The 23837-nt window shown below is 37.5% G+C and overlaps 1 protein-coding gene across 2 annotated transcripts; it reads left to right on the top strand.

The window, feature by feature from the left end:
• Positions 1 to 6182: 6182 nt before the first annotated feature.
• MRPL45_1 (39S ribosomal protein L45, mitochondrial) lies at positions 6183 to 22516 on the top strand (the record flags this gene model as incomplete). 2 transcript variants are annotated; one of them, XM_051215776.1, is made up of 8 exons in its annotated part: positions 6261 to 6343; positions 8269 to 8306; positions 8343 to 8599; positions 9470 to 9534; positions 9590 to 9741; positions 15919 to 15973; positions 17124 to 17273; positions 18126 to 22516. In XM_051215776.1, the coding sequence occupies exons 2-8, from the start codon at positions 8302 to 8304 to the stop codon at positions 18423 to 18425; spliced, it is 984 nt and encodes a 327-aa protein (XP_051066312.1). In that variant the 5' UTR covers positions 6261 to 6343; positions 8269 to 8301. The 2 variants fall into 2 exon arrangements, with proteins under 2 accessions (XP_051066313.1, XP_051066312.1); XM_051215777.1 differs by lacking the exon at positions 6261 to 6343 and adding an exon at positions 6183 to 6218 and having other exon boundaries at positions 8269 to 8599; positions 18126 to 18425.
• Positions 22517 to 23837: the final 1321 nt, after the last annotated feature.

Here is a 23837-nt window from a genome sequence, read left to right as displayed (position 1 = left end):
CCAATTCTTCAAATAGTTCGGTATAAAACTATGAATAAAATTTCTGTAAAACGTCAATCATTTAATTATCAAATCGGTAACAAATTCCATTTTATCTGATTAACAAAGCTTGCTTTATTAGAGGATTAGACAGACGTGTAATTATGGATTAAATGGAGATTTTCAAAGCTTTTGTGTAAAACAACTTTCTGATGCATAAAACCTTGGTTTAATCTAGTCAATATCTTAAATATGTATTTCAAAATAACTTCCAAAATACATGTTAAATGTTTCCAAATCTTTAAATAATTATTCATTATGTTTTACTGAAAACATAGTTACTAAAATTTAATTACCATACTAAAACATCTAATGTTGACGTTATATTTTAGTATCTTCGTTAATAAATTAGAACTGTATTTAATCTGTCAGTGACTCTGATATAATGCTGGTTTTCTACTAAAATCAGGATTATCTATATATCTCAAAATCTTTAGTCAAACCCCCCTATAGTAGTAGTTTAACTTTGTTATATTTGTTGTCGGTGTGACTCACGAAGGACAGTTTCCATGAGGTTTAGCTGCTCTGCATGATAAGGCGTCTACATTTTATTACTGTTTACCGGACTTATGGATGCATTTGTATTCATGTTCTTGTAAGCACTCTTACTATCGAGCAATCTTTCCTTCGTACTCTCTAAAGTTATATAACCATATCAAAGCTGTATGATCGGTTCTAATAACAAACTGACGTCTTAGTAAGTAATGTCAAAAGTAGCGCACAAATTAAACGACTGTTAACATCAATTTGCGTGTTGTACAATTATTTTTTTCTGACTTATGTGACATTCCACTTCCGTATGCAATAACCTTTTCTTTTCCGTCTGAAGAAACTTCTTATAACACAGAACCTATAACTTAGTTACTTGCATAGGTGTCTAAGATGAAACGGCCAGTAGTGGAAAAATAGTCTGAATATGATAAATTAGTGTCAATTATAATAACTCTTTTAACTGGTCGAAAGATTGTTGGCACCTGCCAGTCCGTTCGAAGTTAAAAATCACGGAAAATATTTAGGTAGACCTGTAATAAGTTGATAAACCTAGGAAGTTGTGGAGTTCATTAGTAGTTTCAAATAAGATCGATGTTATTTGCTATTTGAAAGTATTCCTTGATCATCAACTACATAACCTAGGAATTTAACTTGCTTCCTCAACAGGCAGCACTTCGATGGTTGTACTTTGAAATCAAATTTCTGAAAGCGTTCTATTTATTTATTTTAACACATAGATATTGGTATTAGGAGGCACCAAATACATATGCGCCACACAAATCTCATTTGATATGTGTGAGGGCTGTAATACTACCCGGATGCCCAAACCGAAGCACGTGGTTTTCTTAGGGCCACAACCGGAGCCTTCGACCCGAAGATCTGTTCCACAAGGCAGTGGAGCGTCGTAAGGAGATGCAGTCCCATGGTAACCGGTGACCAACAATAGGTTCATATGCCTATTGTCTCCTCAGGATTCTGGAGATCATGTGCACCATTGGTTTGGAATCAGGGTTATCCAACCCCCCTAGGTGGACTCTCCATGTCCACCAACCCGGTTAAAGCACTAAACATTTGCTTTTCGTCCCATCAATTTCATAAACAACACCCCCTCCACAAGAAGGTAGTGAGTAAGACTTCCCTGGCAGAGGCTATATACGCGTGGCCATGTGAGAGCATTTCGAGAGGGTGAGCGGACTCTCCCCACTTTCGGCCATACCAGGGCATTCGGGGGCAAAGCGTTCTAAAACTATTTGCAAATTTTCTAAATGTTCTTGAATAGTTGCTCCGTGTACTATAATGTCATCCAGATGCACCAAACAAGCATGTGGCACCAACTCAGACAGTATTGTACGCATAATTCTCAGGAAAGTAGAAAGCATATTAGTTTGATCAAACGGCATGGCTTAAAATTTATATAGACCCTGACTCAAACTAATGCCAGAGTAATCAACGCATATATTCATATTATGCAAGTTATAGAGGTAAATTTCATTTCTAAGTCATTGCCGATATTTTTAATGTTGAAAAATTGTGTTCTACATCACTCTGATTTATTCTAACTATAAACTAATTGTCTAATACCACCAACATCATGCAATTATTAAATAAACCATATAATCAAAGAACACAATAAGAAACGATATCCTTGAAAACTATAACTTCCGGTCAGCCAAACAGAATCTGTCATACTTGCTAATTTCAAAGACGAAAAGTAGTGTTAACTTTAAAACGACTTAGTTATTTTCTGTACTGCTAACAGTAAAATTTAGGGGTATGATCATAAATATTAAAAAAGTAGTGACTTTTTAGGTGCTATCGAGATATGTACGCAATACGAAGACAGTTTTCCTTTAATTCAGTTATGCGACGACTATGACTGATTACAATCCAAATGTTTAATGATTTTCACATCACATCGAAAATATTCCAATGGATATTTGTGATGTAAAACGAACGAACTGTCCTAAATATTAGTTCTGGACCATGTAAACATAGCTTCTTACCACAAACTATATTCTAACAGAGTGAAAATGTTTTCGTTTTGCATTCATATACATGAAACAATCTAAAGCCACAATTACTAACAAAAATAAAGGACCACGAAAATTTTAAATGAGTACAGTTTTTTCTTTTTTGTTTACAGAAAAACAAAGTTATTCATGACGATCTGATGCAATGGAAAATTTACTACGAGAATGATTACTAATTCATGTGTGTTGTAGTGTCAGTCATTATTTTAAGCCCATAATATATTTTATTCTAGTTTTTGGACAAACCAATCTATTCATTCTACTTGAGCCATATTTTGACTTTGTTAATTATTCGCTTATCAGTCTTGACTGTTTTTAATGGGCGTATATATATATATATATATATATATATATATATATATATATATATATATATATACTAGTCGTCTTCTGCGTTTGCTGTTGCGCGTGCGATAGAAAAGCTAGATTGCGAAGTCTAGATCGTCCAGCTGCATTCTGGCTGTCCGCTGTATCCCGTGCTTCAACCAGATGTTAGCATCTTCATAATCCAGCCGATCACCAGAAGAAACAAAAAGAGTGAGAGTAAACAAACTTGCCTGACACCGGTCTTTATCTCGAACGATTCTGTGAGCTGTCCTCTATGTACGATTTTGCATATTAATTCATTATAAGAGTTTTGCATGATGTTGACTATCTTCTCAGGTACGCCGTAGTGTCGGAGAAGCCTCTGTAGTGTTGTTCTGTCCGCGCTCTAAAATGATTTCTCGTAGTCAATGAAGTTGATGTGGAGTGGTGAATTCCACTCAACTGATCGTTGCATGATTATCCGTAGTGTTGCGAGTTCGTCGGTACATGATCAATCCTTATGGAATCCAGCTTGTTGATCTCGAAGTTGGATGTCTATATCTGTTTAACAACACCCTGTTGAAGACTTTTCCCGTAATTCGGAGAAGAGTGATGCCTCGGGAGTTCTCACACTTTCTGAGATCACCTTTCATTGATATCTTGATCAGGTGACCTAATTTACAATCTGTTGGTACTTGTTCTTCATCCCAAATCTTACTGAAGAGAATGTGGAGTATCTTAGTATTTACTGCTAAGTCTGACTTCAGTGCTTCAGCTGGTATATAGCCAAGTCCTGATGCTTTCCCATTCCTGATTCGTCCGATGGCCATACTGATTTCTTCGGTCGTTGGTGGAGTAACATCTATAGGAAGGTTTGTGTTTCATCTTTCCTTTTCCTGAGGCTTTTACCGTTGTCATTTCTGTTTCATGCATTTCTGTCTGTTGGTTCCTCTTCACTTGCCTGCTTGCTTCTGTGTATTCATCTTGTGCCTAGACTTTCTCTGCTCTCGTTCGGCTGAAATTGATTGCTGCTTTCTTGTTCGACCTTTCTTGAATCTTATCCAGTGTATCAACAATGAACTATTCCTTGTGATGGTGCTCCTCGTGACCCAGAATCTCCTCACACGTTGTAGTTAGTGCTTCTTTTGTCCCTTTTCATTTGAGTAAATCCTGTAAGGCTTGAAACCTGTTATTGAGAGTTATGTTGAATTAGTTAGTATCTCGAAGAAAGGTTTTATTGAACACTTGCAAGGCTTTTTCCCCAATTATTCAGTTTTTCTTTCGCTTCATATTCATCTTTTAAGCAACTAGATAGTGATGATCTCAAGCTATGCCACCTCCTCTCCTAATTCTCATACCATATATTCGCCTTCCGAATGTTTTAGTAATGCAAACATGATAGATCTGGTTCTCCGTGGTATGATCCGTCGAGACCAACGTCGCTTTGTGTATGCGTTCTTGTAGTAGTATTATGCAACCTATAACCGATTTTTTCGATACATATTCCCGTTCTCCTCTCTCGGTCAGTTCATATCGTCCCTATATACCTTGATGACGGTTGTTGTCCATTCCGACTTTGGCATTTAGATCTATCATCAGGATAGTGAGATATTTTCTTAAGCACTTCTCTACAATTGATTGCAGCCTCACATTACACCGGTCTTCATCGTCTTGATTGCTATCACTGATGGGTGCAAAACACTGGATAACATTCATTATGATCCCTTTCTGTTTTTTATAGATGCTTTCGTGATTGTGGATCCATTAGATTCTCATCCAATAAATGCTTTACGTGTGTCCCTAGACAGCATTGAAGCAACTCCCTGAGTGTGTGGATCATTGTTCTCTTCGTGACAGGAATACGGCAACATCTCATCCGATTCTAATCTTTCCTATTCAGCTTCATGCCAATGGATTTCATTTATTCCGAGCACCGTCAACTGGATTTTCCTCATTTAAGCAGATGTTTGATTTGTCCTCTCGGTCTCCTACATTATCCGAAAGTTCCATGTACTTATAAAAATCGTTGCTCTGGTTGCTAGAAGGTACAGCGTCCTCGTGACTTCTGAATAATTTCGGCTTTCATCATGAGGCATCATTGTTCTTCAGTCAACGGGGAGGGCAGAGTTTAAGTGGTTTATTCTGTATAACTGGTCAGCGTTTCTTTAGCAAGGTGCTTTCTATGGCATGAGACTGCCGTTTCCGTATCAAACCATCCTACGTCGTATGGACTTGAAACCGTCAGTAACCGTAGAAGAGTCATTAGCGGAATTTCTACATTTATATTGCATATAAGTCAACTACTAAGTATATTTGAGTCCCTAGTACTACTATACGCCAATGGTGCAAACAAGTGGTGCAAAACAACAGGGGACGCAGATGAATGTGCACTTCAGTCTGATCTAGATGTTTTAATCAGCTGGTCCAAAAAGTGGCTGGTGCATATCATCGCGGCAGTTTGTCTACATACGCTTTGTGGATACACAGTCAGATAGGTATAGTATAGGAGAAGTAAGTGTTCACGTAGTTCGATCTAACAAGGATCTAAGGGTGACAGTGAGCCACGATCTTAAGACCCCATTACACTGATCCGACATAGTAATCAAATGGTTTGGAACCCTTTAAAACAGACATTTATCAATTTAGTTACTAATATGTTCACCACAGTATGCACAACCTTCAAGATATCGAAACTTGAAAAGTGCATTCAAGCTGCAAGCCCTGGACTTAAAGGGGATTCAGATATTCTAAAAAAAAGTACGGATGAAATCTAGCCGTGCAATTCATGAACTTTTGGGGTTTGTCATACAAAGCGAGTCTTTTTTACTCAATTCCATTGCCGATTAATAAGTGATCTGATTTTGACGTATATAATAAGAAATGATTTTAAACCTGATATATCCTCCCTTCTTTTTCTACCGGGTTGAGACAACTCAGTGGACATAACAGGCGAGTAGAAAAGCCAAGAACGAATAGTATACCCGTGGCCTACAGGTTTCCACACTGAGTCATCAATTCTGGGAACCTGATACTCGAAGAAGTGGTGCCCACTTCTTCAAAAAACCCATTCAAGAGAAGATTGGACACTCTCAGAAGTTTACTAGAAAAGCATTAGCGCTGGCCGTAGTCCTGTGCTAACTTGGCAAATCTGGTTCTGGAACACAATAAATATTGGTACATGATGTCCAATTAATGTTCCCAAAGAAATGTCAAGCTTTTCCAAAAGATACCCGGATAATCGTTAGTACGGGGATACACGATTTCATGAAATAAAACCTGACATTTTTTACGAAGATGAAAGAAATTGTATATCAGACAGACTAGTTGCGTTTTCAAATCTTAGCGTTACCGGTAGGTATAGTTGTCTTTTCATGCAATAATTTGTTATATTAGTTAACAGAACTGATTTTTATCGGCAGGTATTTCTGAATTCCAGTATTTAGCTGATATTTTCTGGTTGATAACCAATGTCATAAGTAAGTTACCATAATGAGTGTCGAGAATGTCAGCTGATCTGTTATGTTAGCAAATTAATGGATATAGACAATGCAGGTTTTGGCGTGCGATTCAATCTTGTAGGAAGGCCTATTATTTCACATCAAAGGGATTATCATTTGTATGAGAGAATATGGGCAGATGCTAGTCATGTTACTACAGAAGTTGTCATGTACACTAGGTCGATTTTAAAAAGTGTTCAATAATCTTCAATTATGTAGACTTACCTAAACTTCCATTTACTATGAATTGAAGATGAAAATTGATTTAAATTAGAAGTCTTAATAAATATGAGAAATGTTCAAGTACAGAGGAGAATTATAATTCTCGGAAGTAAATGACGATAGCAGTTCTAGGTTGTTATAAAATCCACATAAACCCAATGCACATGAACAAGTTTTGCTCATTCTCCAACCTAACTCTTGCGCTCCTCAGAAAAACGCTATGGAGAGTTCAGTCCCACGGTAATAGGTGACCGATTCGTGGTTTTTCATCACTTGATTCATGATTATGGTAATCGTATTCCTAGATAAACTTGAATCGGGTCCTCATTCTCTGTCTTCACATAAAGTTTGGCATATGTAGGGTTTGTTTTAAACAAGCTTGAAACAACAGATTTGATTCAGTTCATAGTCAATCAGAGAGAGGCTTTTTTAATCAGGTTGTAGAGCGAACAATAATATTACAAAGTGTAAAGAAATTTCGGACAGCTTATGGATTCACTGAAGTCTTCTACAAGTTACTCTACCCGTAGAATGCCAAAACAACAATAAGTAAGGCCGCCTATGTTGAATATTCGTTTCCTTGAATCCTCATAATGACTGAATTTGATTTTATAACTCCTCTAATGCTTTTGATTAGGGTTGAAGATTTGGGGTCAGGATTGAAGTTTTCGTCATCAAGTGATATCAACTATTATGCGAAAACTCCTTGTAACTATGTGCATAGACGGATTCCACTTCAAGATTTAATGAGGGCTATTTTATTTATTTGAACACAAATATTGGTACGAAGGGGCACCGAATACATATGCGCAACACAAGTCACTTGATTTGTGTGTGGGTTGTGATACTGCCCGGACTGAAGCAGGTGGTTTTCTTAGAGGGCCACACTCGGAGCCTTCGACCCAAAGGTCTGATCCACAAGGCAGTGGAGCATCGCCAGGAGTTGCAGTCCCATGGAAGCCTATGACCAATAATTGGTTCACACGCCATTTGTTCCTTCAGGATACTGGAGCCCATGTGCACCATTGGTTTGGAATCAGGGTTTTCCAACTCCCCTAGGTGGACCCTCTGTGTTCATTTACCTGGTTAATGCTCCGGACATTCTCTTATCGTCCTCTCTATTTCGTAAACAACCCTCCCCCCGCCACAAAAAAGCAGTGAGTAGGACTTCCCTAGCAGTGGCTGTATACTTCTAGCCATGTGAGAGCATTTCGAGTGGGAGAGCTGAATGTCCCCACCATCGGCCGTATCCGGGTAAATGGATGGAATATAATCTCAAGAGGTTAAGCTTGGTTTCAAGATTGGGTGTTTACAGTCGAGATTCATACATAGTGTTCCTGTAATATACAACCAGTCGATGGACAATTAAGGATTTGATTAACTTAATACTCACTTTCGCCCAATGTTGGAAACACAGATTTTTGCTATGATCTCAAGCATTCTAGGCGTTATTCAGAAATATTCGCACTGTTCGTCATACCTGGGATTCCAATTTTGACATTAGCCCACTGAGTAACATACCTTCAAGGTTAAATTCATTACCATTACATATTTGAACACCCTTTTGTTGTAATTCATACTTCATTTTCAAAGCTGAGTGTTTATGTATATATATATATATATACCCTTTTTGAACATTTTTGCTGTTCATATGTAATAATATGGTTTTATTACATCTGTAGTTGTGGTGTGTTCTCACTTTCAAACATTGGATTATGTGGTAATGGTATATTTCTTAACTAGTTCATTTTCAAAGGTGGAGATGTGTCACAGTGTTCAGTCACAAATATATTTTTGAGTTTCACAGTAATGTCAGATTTATTAGACATAAACCATGGGTGCCTAAATTCAGGCTTATGCGTCAGATGCAACCGTATGATTCACCAGTTGATCTCAGAGATGATTACGCCAATGAGAATGAAAGCACATCAGATTTGCGTAGAAGGTTACGTAGAAATGGAATGTTACCTCCCCTACTTTTTTATGATCGCTCAATAAATATTGGACATACAGGTAAACAGTCACTTTTGTCGTGAACTTAGGATTGTTTCCCTCTGTTAAAATTGGGAATAAATATCCTATGTGTGTTAACTTCTTTTAAATTCGTTTGACTAATATTGATTCATATATTTAAGTGTATAGTGGAATTTTCGTGGACTGTATGACAGCACAGTTGTAATGATAGGGCTTGACTTAAGGAAGAGGACGACGAGGCTAGATGAGAATTTGGTTTGGTGCCAAAAATATGTTGAACACTATTTTCAGGTGCACTGATGTTTGTATGTTTTATTAATGATTAATAATCGGTTTTTGCATAAATTAGACTGAGCACTAGTTAAGACTTATCAGTCAGTAATTTACTGCATAAATACTACTCATATCACAAGATTAAACTGTTACAACCAACAAGTATAACTTATTCGCTGGGCAATGTAAGTATTTCTTCCTAATACCTAATGTACCGTCGATCATGTGAGGGATCGGTACACCTGGAGCATCCAAACTATTTTCAATATACTAACTACCACTCTCTATATTTTTATCCTTAAGTTATGAATGTTTTAGTGTATTTGGGCATCGTTAGAATACAGTTGGATAGTGATAGGTTCAAAGATTCACATTTCAGTGATTGGTATTTTTGGCTGTTTTATCTTTCTGACTTCAATGAATGCTAAACCGATTTCAACTAGGTACTTTTATGCAAAGATAACCTTTGTGTTTTTATTTATATGAAAAAATTCATATTATCCACTGCTAACCATTTGAAAAGTGTATACTCACTGTCTTGTCTGAAGTAACTATTAACATACTAAATAGACTTCCTCCCATTAAAAGCAGAATAATGCATGTAAACTACTGTCTGTTTGTCTGGTGTCTTCTTAGGAACTATAGTTGATCCGTACATCCCTCCTGATGGTGATGGTCAAAGTTCATTGCTGTCAACAAAGGTAGTTATTACATTTCAATGACAATGTTTGCAATGTGCGTTGTTTTTGCTTTTAGAGATTGACTATTTTAAAAGATAATCTTCTTAATAAGGGAAAAAACTATAAGGATTTATCACTGCTAAAATCTAATGAACCATCATTTAATTCCAAACAGTTTGCTATTGAAGCTGAAAATATTTATGTTGAAGCTCATGATTTGTTACAAAAGTAAGTTTATATCAACTTATAAACCATTATATGTATCATATGAAAATATATGTCATATATTTCGTATGTTGGGTGCGTGTATTAGTTACAATATTCCAAAAATAATTCAGGACCCTATTGTTTGTTGTTTATCAATTAAGGATAACCGGGAGTAATGATATATTTATTTGAACACATGGATATTGGTACAAGAGAGCGCCAATATATATGCGCCACACAAAACAATGAGAATTCGAAGAAAAGTAGAAAAAAAGCTGAGGAGCGCAAAAAAAGAGAACAATAACGAAGAGATTGGTGTAAGGTGGTAGTATGGTAGAAATGAGGGAACGGAAAGGTACAATCAGAAGAAATCTCTCAGGTGAGGGAGACACAACCACTTTTTATGAAGAAAGTAAAAGAAGGTTACAGCAGGATCGCCACTGGCTTCCATTCTGAGCCATATCTGATAACGTCTCTAGCCACTGTGTAGCACCATCTCTCAGACCCCAACCAGGGAGTCGTGAAGGACCGACAGAAACCAGTCCTTTGCAGCTTTCATACCACGGCACCATGTCATGCACTGACCACCTCTCCACTTCTTCCAACCAGTCCCAGAGTCGGCAAATAATGCACGACGTGGAATTCTCTGGGACGACATTCAGAGAACATGTCCAAGCCACCGACGTCGGTGTTTCAAGATGGTGACACCAATTGAATTATCATCTCTGTGCCCGAACACACGATGCCGAACCTCTGCATTACTGACATGGTGTTGCCACTGAATGTCAGCAATCCTTCGGAGACAGCGATGATCAAACACAGAGAGTCGTCTAACGTCCTCAACTTGGAGAGTCCAGGTTTCACAAGCATAGAGCAAAACTGCTCTCACCGACGCGTTGTAGATCCGACCTTTTACAGCCAGACTAACATCACGAAGGCACCAAAGGTGGCCCAGATTGGCATAAGCCGCTCTGGCTTTCACTATACGTGCATTGATCTCATCACTCACACCCCCACCAGCACTTATGCAGCTACCTAGATACACGAACTTCTCGACTACGTCTAGCTGCTCACCATCCAGGGTGAGTACAGGATTGGAATCCTGCCAGTCTTGTAGAAGTACTTTGCACTTCGAAGGTGCAAAGCACATACCATACCTACGGACACTGATTGCCAACTGATTAAGTGAGGATTGCATGGCTTGGGCATTATCGCACAGTAAGACAAGATCGTCCGCATACTCAAGGTCGAGAAGTCTTTCTCCAGGCAACAGATCCACATCGCCATTACTTACATTCATCAGAGCTGTTTCCAGAATGTCATCGATGGCAAAGTTGAAGAGGAATGATGAGATTGGGCAACCCTGCCTAACCCCACTGCTCGAATGGAACAATGGAGAGAGTTGGTTGTATGCCCTCACTCTGCCTGAGGTGTTTTTATATAGGGCTTTTAGGATGTTAATAAACTTCTCAGGCACACCCTTCTTCCATAGAAAATCCCAGAGAACAGTCCTGTCCAACGAATCGAAGACAGCCCTGATGTCAAGAAACACTACGATTGTTGGCCTTTGATAAGTATGGCGGTGTTCTAACATTTGGCGGAGGGTGAACATATGATCAATACATCCTCGACCAGAACGAAACCCAGCCTGCTCCTCGCGAGTCAATCTTTCTCGAGTTTTGAACAACCTACGAAGTATGACGGAAGCCAATAGCTTGGACGCAATCGGAAGTAGATTATCCCCCGATAGTTGTTACAAGAACGACGTGAACCCTTTTTAAAGATAGGGACAACTATCGACTCATTCCATGACGTTGGTAAACTCTCTAGTTCCCAGATCTTTGTAAACAACGTCGTCAATTCCTTAGTCAAAAAGTCACCACCATCTTTAAAAAGAGCCGGAGGTAAGTCATCTGGGCCAGGTGATTTGTAACGCTTCAAGAGTTGGAGTTCCTTGCGGACTTCCTCCTCGTTTGGTGGATCAGTCGTCACCTGCAATGGAGGGCAGGACAGTCTGACTGATGTTGCCGGAGCAGCAGGCCAGTTGAACTGCCCTTCGAAAATTCTGCCCATCGTCCAAGACGTCGATGGATGTTAGTGATTGGCATCCCATCATCCTCGTAGATTGTTTCACTCACACCAGACTTCTTGCTGCCAGTGACTCGGATGAGTTGGAAGAGCTTCCGGTAGTTACCAGATGCAGCTGCTGCTTCCAGCTCATTAGCACGCTTCGACCACCAGGCTTCTCGGTCCTTACGCAAGCTTCGCCCGATTTCATTACGTAACAGTTGTTGTTTGTGATCAAACTCACGGTCACCCGGAGTAGACCGACGGACTTCGATGAGTTGTAAGGAACCTGCAGAAACCCAGTGCTTATAAGCGGGACGTTTCGCAAACCCACAACTGACTGTACCCGCCATTTTCATGGCGTCATGCAATTGCAACCAATGCTCATCTATACTTTTCGGTGGAGTGGTAGCTAGCCTAGAGGCTAGCTTGGTTCGATACTTACTTGCAACAGAAGTTGCAACCAGCTTGCTAATATCAATCCGTTGATGGTGGTCACTTCGTTGTCCACTGAAAAGTAAGGCAAGATTGTCGCAGACCAAGGCATGGTCAGAGTCCAGATAGGTACTCCAAAAGGAGCGGCAGTCTTGTACACAACCACGCCAGCGGTAGCTGATCGCGATGTGATCAATCTGAGTCCAGGCTTGAGATTCAGAGGGAGGACGCCAGGTGACACATCGGCAATGACTGTGCCGAAAGTTCATGCTAGCCAGAAACAGGTTGTGGTCTGTGCAAAGTTGCAGTAGACGGTCCCCGTTATCTGTCCTGCGACCAACAAGTCCCCATCGGCCACCCAAACGACTCTCCTCTGTGTCTAGACGCCCGACCTGAGCATTCAAGTCTCCGGCTAGTACTACAATATCTGTCGAACGCACTTTCTGGAGAAGAACAGATAACTGGTGGTAGAGCTCATCCTTGATCGCATCCGGGTCGCAATCTGTCGGGGCTTAGGCGGAGATGACGAAAAGACATCGTTTCTCACGCCGATTTCTTCTCAATTTGATGGAACTTTCTAATCTAACAGCACATAACCGACTGTTAATGGGGATCCAATCGATTAGTGCTGCCTCAGCTCTAGCGCTTAGTGCGACACCAACGCCAGCAAGACCAAACGAAGATTGAACAGGTTCCTCGGATAAACGCACGTAAAACAAGCTTTTCGAAGCGACAGATGGAGATCGAATTTGTAGTACTTCACCAGAGTCTTGAATACGGGTCTCGGATAGACAGCAGACATCGATATGAAGACTTTCCAAAGACATAGCCAGCCCTATCTGTTGTCCGACCTGCATAAGTGTGCGAACGTTGAAGGCAGCCAGTTTGAATGGCGCACGTGGTTTCAGAAAAACTGCTTCAGTCCTCGTATTCGGTGGTAACATACAATTTTCAACCGGACAGTGACACGAAAACGTTTAGATACAGTCGAATTTCCACCAAAGAGGAGCCGCTGTATAAGTATAAAAGAGGGTGAATAATGTGGATAATAATAATAATAATAATAATAATAATAATAATAATAACAGTAATGACAATAATAGTAATAATAATAATAGTATTAATAATGACAATAATTGTAATGATAATAATTTGAATCAATTGCTTGTTTTTCGAAGCGAGAAAAGTAATTTCCATAGACGTAGAGAGTTCATCATTTGTGTGTGGGCTGTGATACTGCCCCGGTGCCCAAACCGAAGCAGGTGGTTATCTTAGGGGGCCACTACCCGAGCCTTTGACCTAAAGGTCTAACCCACAAGGCAGTGGAGCATCGTAAGGAGATGCGATCCCATGGTAGCCGGTGACCAACGATTGGTTCATACACCATTTGTTCCCGCAGGATACTGGAGCCCATGTGCACCATTGGTTTGTGATCCGGTTAAAGTGACGGACATTCTCTTTTCGTCCTCTCATTTTCGTAAACAGCACCCCTGTAACGAGAAGGCAGTGAGTAGGACTTCCCTGGCGGAGGCTGTATACGCGTGGCCGTGTGAGAGTATTTCGAGAGGGAGGGCGGTCTCTCCTCACTCTCGGCCATACCAGGGCATTCGGGGGCATTTAAATCTTATGTCGATTTATAATGCTAAAAATACAGTTATCTTTATATTATATAATCAAACAAAGTTTCATATACTCAGCTTCAAGTCATACTTTGGGATTATAAGTGTCAATACTCCGAAGACAAAAAAGCTAAATATCCAGTGCAGAATATATGTTTGAGACACAATTGTCTTAAACCAACTGTTTTTACCACTAAGTCATAGCCTACGACTCCAATTTAAGTATCTGGGTAGTATCACTAACTCTCAAATTGAACGGCTGGATCAAACTCAAATGCACAATGGTTTGCTTGGTTACTTACATGGATTGAAATAATTAATTGTTAAAATTTCTACAGTATGATGTAACTTTTCTCGAAGTTTTCACTACAGTCGTACTGTTACCATAAGTGTCATTCTCATGGCTACTCTCCAAAATAGGTATAGATATCCCTGAACTGTCCAAGTAACACCCACTTACCACTTTGTGTCGACCTGTGAGTAATTTATTTCCTATTTTGATTGCGTTTTAAGAGTAGATGAAAAACATGTCTCACTGCTATAGTCTACTATCTGTCAGTATCTGATATGGTGATGTTTGTAGGAGAAGCTTCATCACAATAACATTAGCGAACCAATATGTAATGTCCACTAAAGTTTCTATGATATTATTTAATCATAATAGGTACATGTGTGAATGCTTGGCTTCGCCCAATACTCTAATTATGGGGGCTAGTTATACTACTCGATCTCCCGTATTGAAATAGGTGTAGGGGGTTTCAAACTTGCGATTCGATGAACAAAAGTCGAAAGCCTTAGCCACTGTTCCGAAGTGTCATATAATTGGTATATAGCGTTTAGTTTATGGCAAGTTTTACTATTGCATGAATATATATCTATGTTACCTCCGTTAGTCCTCGTGAGGAACAGGCCACTAACCGGGGATCTTCAACCAACTATCCTGGGCTCTCCTTTCCAGCTTTTCCCAAGTGTTTTTCATCCTTGATATTTGCCTTTAGTTCCTGGCTCATGTTTTTTGACCTGACTCTTTTATTCTTGCATAGGAGATTCCAAGTTAGGAGTTAGTTTGTGGTCAAGTTTGTTGATTTCCGTGTGACTTATATATCTCCAGCGTCTTTCTGTAATTTTCTCTTCTGATGGAAGCAGGTTTATTCTCTGCTACAGTCGATGACTGCTGACTTTATCTTGTCAGGTTGTATCTCCTCATTTCCTCAACTGTTCGATTCAGTCAGCCAGCTACGACGTAGGATCAAGCACATATATGCATAGGTCCAAATTACCACACCTCAATAGCACAACAAGATAGACACCAAATTCATAAAAGTAGTTACATCAATGGTAGTAATATATAAAAAAAGATTGCCCGCAATGATATGATACAGGGAGAAAGAATTAGTTCGTAGAAAGAAAGTTATAGAGCAATTTCGCTTTTTAAGGGAAGGCAGAGAGTGATCGATTCTGAGCCATGTAACCTAGAGTCTCCAACTGTTGTTACAATACTCGCACAGACCCTAACCAAGTAGTCCGCATCTGCCAACATAGCTGAGACTAGAAGTCCGTGGCTTTATGAGTTGATGCCACGTTTCGTTTTAGCTGCCTCCTCCATGTCTCAAACACTAGTCATTATTGCTCCTCATGGTAATCGGTGTTCAGGCATACGTAATACGTGGTCTTCTCGGACTCTCCTATTGTGCGAAAATTTCATGTGTTTTGGTTATCAAAAGAAGTAGCGGTCTTGTGACTTTCAAGGAACCTCGGCTTTTATGACGAGGCGTTATCATTTTTCTAAGTAAAGATCCTTCAACTCTCAGAGTATAGTTTAAATGGCTAAAAGTACTCCAGACATTAGGCATTACAGTTACGATTAGCTATCTTATATTTATTTCGGTATATTCAGTTTTAACAAATATAGATGCAAAACTTCATCCAGTGGGAGCCTTTAAATATAAACTATTGAGCATGTATATTCCGGATAGTTTGTTTTGTTTTCTATATAGAAAAATTGACTTACAGTCATGAAGTTATTTCATGTATTACTTATAATATGTCATGCTTAATTGTTTGAATTAACTTTCAGTTATCGTCAAAATGAATCCCGATTATTTGAACTAGTTACGGAAAAAGCACTAGTAGTAAGTTATGCTTAACTGTTTCTGTGTTTCAACTCGATTTTCATTCTTTCATGATTGCTTATCGCTATTTTAGAAAAAAATCAAAATTACGTGTCATTGTCTTGCTGTGTATCTTATTCACTGTTTTTCATGACAATGGACCATGAGAATCAGTTTTGTAATTGTCATTTACCTAACTTCGAAAATGTTATTATTTATCGTTTTTGTCTGCGATGTGAAATTTTATGTAAATTAGTCATGAGACTGTCTTCAAGTATTGTTGATAGGATTCGATTAAACTGATATTATTTGATTTAAAGGATTTAGTATTACACAATCTGAGAAATGTATCTTCTTTAATTCTACTAGATTTCCCTCTTTCGATTATTTAGGATCTGGCACAAAATGATACTTTCAGATATCACAGCTAGAATGAATCAGCAGCGATACTAAAAAATAATTAACCGGAATTAGGCATAAACTGTACAAATAAATAAACTGAAAATAGACAATTTTGGGAGCGAGAGCAAAATAAAGTTAGAAGCAATCTGCATTACTAAGATCGATTATAAGTCATGTTGTAACAATTCACTTGCCCCTCTGCTCTTATAGAGAACATTGTACTATTTCTTACAGTTCGATCCAACATCAGTTTCTGGGTTGTTGTCATATTTTCATACGAACACTAATGTCTTTTTTGCCGTAGTTGGGCCAGTGTAGCTAAAGGAATCAAAGTTTGCTATGAATGGTTGGTAAATCTTTGAAAAATGTCAGACTTTTAAATAACCCACAGGATTTTTAAACTTTCGTTTCTACCGTTTTTTGAAATGATTGTTATTGGATTGCTGGTGGTTGACTCGTTTGATCACTCTCACTAATTCTTGATAAGTATTTGGCGGACTGTTTTAATGGTTATTTAATCAACTTAATTCATTCGATTTTATCAACTGGTTGTCTGCCTGTTTAGCACCTCATTTACATAAAAATCATACTCTGGGAATATTGGTAACTACGTACCAATAATCCTTATCTTATTAAATTATTTGTAAACACACCTCTTCAGTTTACCACTTAATAATGTTTTATTTCCATAATGATTCCTATCATAATAACATCAAAGTTTTGTAGACATTCTGATCTTCACTACTTTATGTTATCTCTATTTTATTAGGATATGACTGCTGACCTAAAACTTCGAACTCTGCAATGGAAGTTTGTGGGTAATATTGAGCCACCTAGAGTTGTACAAATACGCTGCAAGGAGCTTATATCTAAAGGCAATTTTTATGCTCAAGTTACAGTTCGTTTCTATACACAACAGGTAATAGGTCAACTAATTACTAATGTATGACTTATCATTATAGCATTGTTCCTTGATTTATGCATTCATAAATATTATTGACTAGTTGAATGTATAAAGTTTTAATTATGAATATGGCTCTTCGAACTACCATTCACACTATTTATTTTAATGTTTGAGTCTAAGTTTAGTATCGTAAGTCTACATAAAAGTCAGTGAATTGCTGTGTCCTTGCTAGTATATATATACTTATCTTTTTCTTTCGTTTAGCTAACTCTATTTTACATGTGTGTACAGTTTGCTACTATGATACTCCCGGAAATGAGTGTTCTGTAAATGTGCTATATATGTTTAGCTGTGATTAGATTTTGTTATTGCTTTACGAACACGAAGTCTATGTTTAGTGACATAAATGATTAACAATATCAGCTTAAAGTTGAGCTTCAGATAACACGGAAATAATTTGATTCTATCTGCAACTGTTATATTTGCGTAAAGTAGTTTATCAGTCAATTGATTGTAATCCCATGTTTCCCCTTAGACATACATAGTTTGGATATTCATAAATATTAAACTAGTTTGGACTGAAATATGTCAATAGTTGTTCTTTAGATTGTACACAATGATCTATGTGTCCATTTAAGTGTAAGGTATAAAAAATACATTTGGCTGACTTTCACTGAAAACCTCTGACTTTACAGAATGCTTAGTTGTATACTGCCCATTGACTGCTCGTATCCAGTTAGAAATGTTATTATCAGTGATTTTTGTATATCACTTTTTTTGTATAGCTAACTAGTCTTAGAATTTTATTCTTTGTATATTTTTGTCAAGTGTTATCACCTCTTCTGATATTCCTTTGAAATAATACAGATTTTATCCATTTATAATCGTTTTGGGCGCCTACTATATGGCAATCCGGATACTGCTGTCGATGTGCTCGATTATGTTGTATTTGAAAGACATGTTTCCGATGAATATGGTACATGGAGATTACACGGTAAAGTCTCTCATCCAAACTCTACAGTAAACTACACCTATATACCTACTCAACGGTTATTCTCAGTGAATTCATCAACAACATCGGAATCAAACAAATTGATCGCAAATAGTCGAAATAATATTGATGATCCAATATCAGTAAACAGTTCGAATAAAGATAGTGTGAATTAATTTTTTATAAATTTTGTTCATTAACAGAAATTAATTAGGTAATAATCTTTTGTGAATGTTTCGTACTGATACTGTAACCATTTTTCACTTGGTTATGGGATTATAAGACTAACATCAGTCTACTGTTCAACCACTAATATAACAAAGCTATGGACTTATTCGTTATGATGTTAAGTGCCACCCTACCTTCTAACGTTTGACATCTTTCGTCACTTTCGAGTTCTAACCTATTTGTTTTAAGCTAATATTACAGAGAATAGGTGTGGATAATTTTAAGTATTATTATATTTCCTACTGGTAGTAATAGTAGTAGTCACCATTCTGTATCACTGGTATACTTTATTTTCAAGTAAGAAGTATAGCTCCCACTGGAATTGTTTCAATCCGCATAAGTTTATTTACATTTCAGCATTTTTGAGTTAAAAAGACCAAATCTTTAATTTTTTCTGCTGTTTATAAATGGCATCTTAGATGGATTTGCTCATATTCTGGCAGTCAAATTTTCAGTTAAAATAAAAAAAACGAGAACTCAAAATAATTATATATAGTTATGTTTGAGAGGGTTTTAAGTCATTAACAATTATTAGGATCTCGAGTTGAATAAAGCTGGAAATGTATACCACTGGATGCTACTTTAGTGGTCTAATGATTAACTATTCACCTCGATCCTTCATGAGGTCATGGATTCATACCCTTTGGTACTCCATACTAGGATTTACATACATACATTATCACACTAAAAAGCAAATTTAAAAAGTTATTGGTTCATTGTATGATACCGTTTGTAGAATGGTGAGTAATGATGGTTGTAATTTGTAGGTATCAAGAACACGATGCACATACAGTTTCAACATACCATAGAAACAAGCTACTATGTACATCCATTTGTTAGTGTATAAAATAATGATGTATTTAAAGATTTCCATCTAGTAACACCAAAAATATTAAAGTATTATTTCAGCTGTCAACATGTTATCTCTGAATTTCAAAATGAGCACGAATGTTCGTCGGGAGAAATACAGAATCTAAACTTATTTTGGGTGTTGGCTACACCAGCTAGTTCCATTTATTGATACCAACAGATTTTCTTTTCTTAGTAAAATATTATTACAATATGCGTTTCTTAATGGTTTTTCTGATATTGATGTTAAGTCTTACAAAAAGAATAACATATAGGTATTCCATACTATATTATAGAGTTAGGACTCTGCTCGGATGAAATCATTTGAAAGACTCATAGTTTAAAGGAAATATGTAATCAAGTTATAATTAGGTGTTATTTAGTCTAAAAATTATTTTGTACATTGTGCTGGGAACTAACTTAATTAACCTCATGAATTGCACCTCAGACATATCGTGTATTGAATCGACTGACTAATATCACATGTCAAGTCACCAATCAGAATCTTAATGCTAATTTTGTCTGTTTGACGCCCGCTATTCTATGGTCTAGCGCCCTAGGTTTGACCAGTGACACTCCTGGCCAGGAATGTTGATTCAGAACCTATATGATGGAAAGAAAAGTTAGTTTTCGATTGGTTTACTCATTATGAGTTTTGTTCAAGATTACTTCCGTTTTGATTCAATGTAATGATTACTGAATGTGGTATTTGTTCTTTTCTCGTATGATATTTTATTCTCTATTCCTTTGATATGAACTATGCTCAGTATGTGATTTGTTATAACTCTAAGTATTTTTCATATATGTGATTTCATCCTAATTATTAATCAAAATGGGTGTACAATCAATATATAAATGAGTTTATTTTCTACTAGAGTCGTTGTTGTCGTCGTCGACGTGTTTTGGGGTTAATAAATCCCCACTTATACTAGTCTTTGTGTTCTTACGTTCGCGTCGTGGGAATTGCAGAAGTCCCTCGTTCCGAGTATAAGTGATAAGCGTTTCCGACATAACAATCAGCGACGACCAAATACAAAATGTAGCATTAAGAGAGCCAAGACAATAAGCATTCAAACAAACGGTTATAACAAGAACCGACTCAGTTGGGTTCCTATTGGCCCGTTATACTTAAACTTTTCTCTATACCCTGATTTAAATCTAAAAGTCGGCAACCAGCCCCTACCATACTTATATTTTAGACAGACGTGGTAGGCATACTGGACCACTTCACATCGTAAAATGAAGAATAACAATTATACATAAACTAGCCAAAAAAGGCTGTAAATAGAAGTTGTAAGTGAAAGACTGGCAAAATTTTAGGACCTGCAAGTCGTATAACAGTAGTTAGTGTATCGACTAAAAGCTCATAATGGAATATATAAACATAGCAATCCAGTTACTCAGTAATTATACAATATAAATATGTTCAATATAAACTCACAAATTTGGGATTCACCAACCCTTTCATCCTCATTGTAATATACGAAAACTAGCGAAATAGACATTCAGAGTCTGGTGATTTATTCATTAAGAAGTCAAGCGATGTTTTTTCGGCTGTCATAAAATAAATGGACCGCAAATTTTATAACATAACTGATTAAGTTATGATAATATATTATTAGTTTCTTAAAACACAATCAATTAATGCATTCACTTACAATCATCTACACATTGAGAAGCAGTGGTACTCACTCATAGCGAGCGATCGACAATATGTGTAGAAATTTTATGAAGTAGACAAAATAACTGGCTGATTGGCACATACCAATAAGGTTGGTGTATCCTGGCACTGGTTCGGCTTTCGTTAGCACCCAAGTATGCACACCAGAAAACAATCGTTTCTTGTAATCTTCCATACTACATAAGCAGTTTGATTTAAGTCATAAATATCGTGACGGTGTGATGGTAATTTACTGACTAATTATTACATATAAAATGAAATTACTGAGGGTCATTGGTCACCTTGCATAGGATTTTTCGACAGTTTTTTCTTTATTTTCCTTTGTATTAAACATTTCTTCATACATACTCAAGGGCAATCATTTACTACTATTTTAAAATAATCCCCATGTTTTCGATTTTCCTAAAAAAGACATCTACAATAAATAACTTATCAGGATAATATATCCATTTCAGCACAGTTAAATAAGATGGTTTGTATTTCCAAGCAGTGAATACAAATTTGAATGGTGCACGTGGTTTCAGAAAAACTGCTTCAATATTCGTATTTGGTGGTACATACAATTTCCAACCAGGCATTGACTCGAGAACGTTTAGACAAGACCGAGTTCCCACCATAGGCGAGCTGCTGTATAAGTCGGAAAATAAGGATACATAAAATGGGAATAAAAGAGTGAATAAATGACGTAAATAATAATAATGTGAATCGTTTGATTATTGATCGAAGGAAGACAAGTATTTTCCATCAATATCGACATTTCATCATATTTGTGTGTGGGCTGTGATACTACCCGGGTGCCCAAACCGAAGCAGGTGCTTTCCTTAGGGGGCCACACCCCGAGCCCTCGACCTGAAGGTCTGATCCACAAGGCATTGGAGCACCGTGAGGAAATGAAGTCCCATGGCAGCCGGTGACCAACGATTGGTTCATACGCCATTTGTTCCTTCAAGATACTGGAGCCCATGTGCACCATTGGTTTGGAATCCGGTTAAAGCGCCGAACATTCGCTTTTCGTCCCCTCATTTTTGTAAACAACACCCCTGTAACGAGAAGGCAGTGAGTAGGACTTCCCTGGAAGAGGCTGTATACGCGTGGCTGTGTGAGAGCATTTCGAGAGGGAGGGCGAGCCCATCCCACTCTCGGCCATACCAGGGCATCCAAGGGCTTGAACTGGTTGGAAAAGGCGAAGAGGTGGTCAGTGTATGACATGGTGTCGTAGTATGGAAGAAAGCTGCAAAGGGCTGGCTTCCATTGGCCCTTCACGACTCCCTGGCTGGGGTCCGAGGGGTGGTATGACACAGTGGCTAGAGACGTTATCAGATACGGCTCAGAATGGAAGCCAGTGGCGATCCTGCTGTAACCTTCTTTTACTTTCTTCATAAAAAGTGGTTGTGTCTCCCTCACCTGAGAGATTTCTTCTGATTGTACCTTTCCGTTTCCCCCATTATTATTATTATTATTACACAACCTTACACTAATCTGTTCGTTATTGTTCTTTTTTTTACGCTCCTTACCTTCTGTTTTCTCTTCGAATTCGTTGTTTTGTGTGGCACATATATATTTGGTGCCCTCTTGTACCAATATTTTTGTGTTCAAAAATATTAATAAATAATAATAAGAAGACAAATTGCTGTTTATCATTACTTGAAAATGATCATGATTCTTTGTGATTGTATGACTCATGTATATGTTAAAGGTGAATCAGAAAATAATCTCCAAGTGGCAGATGCAAGTTGAACAGAGGAAATGAGAATAAAGCACAGACAGTAATTGTATTATTACATCCTACAGAAGCCAGCTAAAGCTGTGACCTATATTCTTTCACACCGATAAAGATCTATTTAGTGTGGATATTTTAAGAAATCAGTTCACTTTGATTATAAAAGTACGATCATGCATTGATTACATTTAGAAAGCGGCTTTGTTTAGAGTTGGGAACAAATAATTGAATTGTTCTAAACTTGTATGATTATGAACAGAATAGATCAATAATTGGGTTGAGAGTTCTTTCAGCAAGACTATTTTGTAAAAAATGAACAGCATATTTGATATTACTCTATAAACGACTCTTAACATTCAATTTACATTCACCGTTTAGTATAATAAATACTGGTTTGATGAATATCGCTAAACTGATTTGGTCGTAAAAACAATTTGTAACATAAATATTGCAGTTAACTTTGATTTCAGAATTGAACGAAATATAAATCGAGAATTAAATATTACTTTTAATAGTGACTATGCACATATAAATTTTCTAATTATTCATAGAAATCAAATTATGGTACTTGGTAAAACGCTTACAGCATGTCTATATGGGAATCTGAAACTCAGGAGTGATTAATTTTGTTCAAGACCAGATGGCTCCTGTTTTTGAGAAAGATTTGTTTGTTATTGTAGTTAGTATTATTTGCAGTATTTGTTAAGATGATACTGTTCGGTAACGTACACTTAGAGAAGTCAAACTCCTTCAACATAAACATCAATCTATTAGAATTTGAAATGATCCGAAAGTAATCAAATACAATGTCACCTGAATCACAAGTTCCTATGTCAGGCAAGCCCTGACGAACCACATGCTGTTCCAAGTTCAGGTGTAATCAGCCTAATGTTAATAAGTGAATTATTATTCTGTCAGTATAGGGTTGCTGAGATTGTTGATGTGATCGGTTCATCATCTAAATTATTTATCTGGCGAAGGTTGAATCCCAGTGTATCTGTGTTGATCACGGCAAATATCATTATGAAACGTCTAATCATAAAGCATATAACAGTTCGCATTTTCCTTCTCCACCGTAAGCATTAGTTGCCGAGCCGGACTGTACAACGC

This window comes from Schistosoma haematobium, chromosome 4 (genome assembly GCF_000699445.3).
Source record: "Schistosoma haematobium chromosome 4, whole genome shotgun sequence".
Classification (NCBI taxonomy): Eukaryota; Metazoa; Platyhelminthes; class Trematoda; order Strigeidida; family Schistosomatidae; genus Schistosoma; species Schistosoma haematobium.
This window is presented reverse-complemented; position numbering and strand designations above follow the sequence as displayed.